This window comes from Calonectris borealis, chromosome 3, assembly GCF_964195595.1.
Source record: "Calonectris borealis chromosome 3, bCalBor7.hap1.2, whole genome shotgun sequence".
NCBI lineage: Eukaryota > Metazoa > Chordata > Aves > Procellariiformes > Procellariidae > Calonectris > Calonectris borealis.
The window spans coordinates 104,652,016-104,658,015 of record NC_134314.1 but is presented as its reverse complement, the minus strand read 5'-3'; the positions used below and the strand labels follow the sequence as shown (position 1 = coordinate 104,658,015).

Here is a 6,000-nt window from a genome sequence, read left to right as displayed (position 1 = left end):
TGAAAATCAGATCCAAAAGGCACTGAGACACATCCCACACAAATCAGACTGGAACAATGTAAGAGAACAGTCCTCTTCGTGTACCACCACGCAGTTGCGGGCTAGCATTCCCTGGGCCAAGACCTAATTAAAGAGTCCATGGTAAAATATTCACTGCAGAAATGACTGCTCTGGCGTGAAAAGGCTGCTGCCCTTAGAGCTGCTTGTTCACACACTTCTGCAGAAGGTTACCACCAGCACGGGAGAAGCGGCAGGGCAGCAGGTCAGAGCTCCTCCGCTGCTCCTCCGCACCTCCCTGGGTGCAAAGACGGAGCAATGACCACCACCTCTGTAGCACACAACAGAAGAAACTCCAGCCTGCCAAGTTTTTGAAACAAAATAGCAAGAACCACAACTTAAGGTACAGTAACTAAAGAGCATTATTTTTAATACCAAGAAAAAAAAAATTTCCGTGCTGGGTGAGTCAAGCCTTTATTGCTAAACCAGCTTAAATTAAAACAACTGGCAAATTGCTATACTCTGTAACCAATGAAAGCACAAAAATCAGTTTCACAAATTATTTCTTAGCATTCCAGTTGTAGCAAGCAGGAGATTCAGAAAAGCTTATTTTAATTAAAAACTTTATTTTTCATTACAATTCACAGTTTATACACGGCAAGATGAACCCTCGCCATGTGGACATTCAGAACACTGTGCTGGGGAGACAAGGGTCTTTGTTATAAGAGCATTGCTCGGTGCTGTGTCATGGAACTTCCTTAGCTTTAAAAGCGTACTCTCTGTAAATGTTAATTGACTGATATTTACACTGAATTGACTGAATTTACATATTAACTTATATTTATTAGAAAACAAGCTAAGCATCCAAAAAACATTAACATTCATATCTTGCATGTTATCTAATGGTCAGAGATGCTGTAAGATTTGCCACTCGAATCATGCCCAATCAGCAAAGTCCTATTCTTTTTTAATTTACACAGAGCCTAAATTATTCTTTAAGGCCTGTTCTAGTCATTTTATGTACAGCCAGGTTACAATAGACTAACATAAGAAAAAAATGCAAAATTATCCATTCCATCCTGCATTTCTTCTGAATCTCATGTACACCTATATAAGCAAAACAGAAGATACAAAATTAAAGTTAACGTGTTTTCTTAAAACCAATAACGAAAACCCATAGTCAGGTTTAGATCTGCTTCTCGTCAGCCTATCCTGTCTGAACAATCGTCAGTATTCAGATTGTGCTATTTATCAGCTCTTCTTCATGCCTGCACTTATATTCAGAGCCATCTCTGTTTGAAATGTAGAAAGTCACAGTGATACCAGTTTCAGCTGCATTCCCACGTTAGTCACAGCTCCGGCAGAGGCAGCCACTGTACAGCGTGACATTCAGGAAAGCACTCCAGCAGGATTCCTGGGTAAAATATCATATGGCGCCTGGTGTGACTTGACTTAAAGAGGGAGTTAAGAATCCTTTTCATAGAGCAAATATCTGGCAGAAGGTTTATGCTTATTAAAAATCGCTGTATTTTTCTGCATTGTTTTCTGGATGTGGTTATTAGAATACAGCAATTAAAAGGCTCTCCTGCCTCTCCTCGAAATAGTAATTTTTATTTGCTCTTGCCATCTACCAAGTAATTTAGTGATAGATAAACTGCAGATTTTTTGGTACATCTGACGCAGAGAAAAAAACAACTGCTGAACACTGCTTGAAAAAATAAGACCCGGAGAGGGTCTGCAAATTCTACAAGTCAGTGCGAACAAGTATCAGCTGGACCTGAGTAAAACAAAATGCTTCTGGGGGACATGTTTGCAACTTCTGAAACTGCAGTGCCTTTAAATTTAGAGCTAAGAACATCATTTGATGATTGTTGAGTTTTGGCATTCATTCATGCTGGTTGGTATCTTCACGACAGACACCTTTAAAACACCATAGTTTCAAGAAGAATGAAAGCTCAAATGAAATACACTTCTCATGCAAAAAAAACCCAAACGAACAAAAAACCATACAGGAACTGTAGAGGTTCTGGTTCTTCAAAAGATAAGGCACTGACAAAAATTTCTTAGGTAAAAGGCTGCATAAGAATTTCTTGCCATTTACAAGTGTGTTGTAGTCCAGAAATGGTCCATTCCTAGGCTCAGTAAGGTAGACCCTGAAATTTTAAGGACTGATCCCTCAAAGCTACATTGTTACCATAAACAAGTGTGATTCATTCTTGAGGCCGTATGGCACATTAGGAGAAGTGAAAAACAGTCTGGGCAGATAAAGGCAGAAGATGTTGCTTGTTCCAGCATCTTTCGATAACAGAAGTGCCATTCATCTTTGTGTCTTTGAAGAGATGCGATGGTAACTCTGGACTGTAGTTTCTGTGGAACTCATGCACACATATAAAATGCTATTAGCATTGATCATTGACAGGGCGGAGAATAAAAGGTATATGGCTAGTCTAAGCCAAGAGCTTCTCAAGGACTGGGATCCAAAGTCACGGCTACTTAATGTTTTCAATAACGGCTATCTCTTCTGCTGCACAGTGCGGTGTCAAACCATTCATGTAAATGCTGTCCGTCTTTGTTAGAGCTGGCAAGATGTCCTTCTCACTGGTGAGGTGGTTCACTGACAGGGTTCTCTTGCAGGGAGTCAGGTCTTGATTATGATTGACGGCGAGTTCTGCAGAGAGCTTCCTTTTGATAGAGGTAGCCCGCTGGAACTTGTCATAGATCTCCACGCTCAGGCGCCTTCGAGTTTCTTTGAACTCTGCGGTGACGTTGGCTGTCCACTCTGCAGCATGGGCTCTGAATTCCCCTACCTGTGGCAAAAATGGGGAAAAAAAGGAAGCATTATGGGGCTGAGGTCTTCAGACACTGTTTAGACTCAAGAGCCTAGTGAGAGAGCAATGCTCTTTGGACTGGCAAAGAGCTGCTGCTGGCACAGATTTCTTATGCTGCAGACTCACTCTTTTATTGATAGCAACTAAACAAGAAGAAACATTGCACTAGATAAGAGTTAGCAATGATTCTAAGAACACAATAAAAATCTTTTCTGGTAAATTTTCTTTAATTATAGGCAGTCAACAATATGGGGAAGCTGCAGAGCGCTGACAGCTGCACAGTACCCAGCTGGTCAGGGGATGCCGAAATCCCAGCAATCCAGGCTGTGTTGTGTATCGTTACTAGGGTGCAGGGTTATTTATGAGCACTTTTACTGTCTCTGGAAAGATCCCTGGGAGACTTGGCAAAGAATTTTCTAAATTTAGAAAAGCTTTTTTAAAGGAAAACGTCAGCTGCTTGTATTCTCTCTTTTTTTGTGCTTGCTCAAATGTAGCACCACTACAGCAGCAGTTTCAGTCATGTCAGCAACACGGCTGCTTAGCACCCCGACTCCGCCGAAGTGACGTACTAAAAACCAGTGGGCAGACAATAGCAGAGTGGGACTCCGGGAGCTGTTACCGATCACAGCCAGAGGAAACCCAGCCTGCCAGTCACCGCACATGGCTGCTGTACAATCACCACACAGCTGGAGGGGGGTATTTCCCCTGCTGTGCCCAGATCTCCAGTCAGGTTGGCTGCAAGGTGCTAGTTGGTACCATCGCCATCATTTCACGAACATATGTATACCCCCTGCTGCCCGCTTAGTTCCTGTGCTCTAACTCTGTCCTTACATTGACAGCCTTGGCAAAGGCTGATCCACTTTCACTAAAAACTACCATAATCTTTACCCCTTAAGATTTCTTTCCACCATTTTAGGGTTTCAGTACTAGGAAAGCTGGGGCACCCCATGAGCCCAAGCTCTGAGGGTAGCGCTGAGGAGGGGGGAGAAAGGCACAGAATCCCAAGTTATCCTTATTTTTCCTCAGATATGGCATAAGGTAGGCTAAGCAGCTCACCTAGATAATAGTCTGAGGTGAACTATGGCCTTGTAATTCATATGCTATTTATATTTTTGCTCTTGTATTTCAACCAAACCACTGTTACAATATTAAATAAGTTATATAGGTAACTAAAGAAGCCACCTTTCGAGGGGATTATCTCATAACTGCAAAGGAAATAAATTGTTTCTCTTTAAATCTCTGCTTTGTAGGCAGCTTAATAGTTGGAAGGCATAGCACAGGGAAGATAGACTGCTGATAAATATAACTACAAAGCAAAGTATTTCAGAAGAATTAACCCACTTAAATAAATTAGTCTAATTGGTACTGCTCAGTCCAGAATTTCAATCATTGGCAAGCGAGCTCAGACTTGTGAGCATAGAAATAAAAAAAAAAATTAACACAGAGAAATATAGGGGGTAAACCATCAGAGAAAAGTGGCCACAGGCTTATTCATGCTTCGCAGGGCAGTGGAAAACAGGAATATAATGAAGGTAAAAAATAATCAGCTCACCCAGGAATGACAGGGTTTCAGGAAAACTTTCCCCCTCCAGAAACAAAACAAAAAAGATCTCTTTACCCAGGGGTCATTTTGTTACATTTGTCTCAGCTTCAGTGAATTACGCAGATGACTGATGTGGACCCCATTACGTATATTTGCTAAAACAAGGATTATTATCTGTAATACACAGAGGACTCGCCCAGCTGAATGATTATTAGTATTTAAATTGTGCAATTAGGATCAGACACACTGCACTTCAGCTCTGAAAATAATGAAATCTGTAATGCTGAAACATTTCAGCTGCTACAATATTTTTATTTGTAGTAAACAAGTAATAAAAATATGATAAGCAGTATCAGTGCACACCATGGGGCATCTTTGTCCTTCTCTGAAGCTTTAGTAAGGGTAAGCTGCTCAGATCCTGGAGCACGCTTCTGTCCAGGGGAGTGAAGAGCCAGTATATGGGTTCCTATTTTACCCTACACATTTGTACCCTTCACCAGCTGCGTAAGCATTCGCCAGACTAGTTATTCTGCTCAGGCACGTACTCTGGCATTGCAGATGGTCACATTCAAGGGATGTTATCAGACTGGTAGCTTTAAAATTGTGTCTTGGCAACCTACTAGAAGCTACAATCATCTCGAACTGTCTCCCCATATGCTTTTAAACTTTCCTTTTACTAGTAGTTTCCGTTCCCACTTCTCTCATGTTTTCCCAGCAAAGAAAAAACAACTGGCCATGCTTCTGACAAAAGCAAGTCCATGTAACCCCTAGGATAGGCTCAGAATTCCCTTGCAAGCCCACCTCACCGGATGCTGGTGATGGACCTGTCTTGCACAGGGCAAGCTGCTATATTTTAACTCCTGTGCATGTAAGTTATTCAGGAGAATTTTAAAATTATAGCTGTTAGGATATCTGATTACCAAGTTCTAATTAGATTTCTTTTGGGAAGCAAGTTTATGCAACCAGCTGAATGACACAAAATATTTCAAAAGTAATAGGAAAAACATGTCACAGTGATAGCACCTGACTCAGCAACCAGCATATCATTAAATATGCTTTTGGAGATGGGCTTATGTTCCAATTAAGGTGATGTGGAATATGGTGGCCTCAATCCTATCTTCCCATAGACCAGAGCTATGATGCTGCTTGGCACAATTTCAGTTTTATATTAAAATCATAGAAAAAAATTGAAAAATGCAGTGCTATTGCTAAGCAGAATTGAAATGCATTAGTAGTAAAACAGAGGTAACTGGCACAGCATGAGAAACCAGAAGTTCAGTGCTGTGTGAACTATGCATGCCCCAAATTACTGCTTTCAGCCCCTAGCTTTTGTGTGAACTGAAATGCACCCAAAAATGTTATCTTTTCAGAATAAAACTCTCCATTTCATTGCACTTATGGACTCAAGCACAAATGGTTGTAGGAAAAGAAATGTGCAGTTTTTAACTGCCAGTGTACACAAGCAATTTGCTCTTATAATTTGATCCCTCCTTTATCCATAGGGACTTTTCTGTATATGTTCAGGTGCTCTCTGTCCTTAGGGTACGACATTCTTATCATACCGCATTACAGCTCCTCTTCATCTGGGGGCTGACAGCCACAAAACGTCATATGCAAAGTGATTGAAATGCC

General features: G+C 41.2%; 1 protein-coding gene across 1 annotated transcript in view; it reads right to left on the bottom strand.

The window, feature by feature from the left end:
• Nucleotides 1–457: 457 nt before the first annotated feature.
• The window catches only part of KCNK2 (potassium two pore domain channel subfamily K member 2), a 128,218-nt gene continuing 122,675 nt past the window's right edge, over nucleotides 458–6,000 (bottom strand). The window contains exon 7 of the mRNA XM_075147930.1: nucleotides 458–2,804. Within this exon, the coding sequence (XP_075004031.1) occupies nucleotides 2,487–2,804 (318 nt within the window). The 3' untranslated portion in view covers nucleotides 458–2,486. The remainder of the gene's footprint in view (nucleotides 2,805–6,000) is intronic.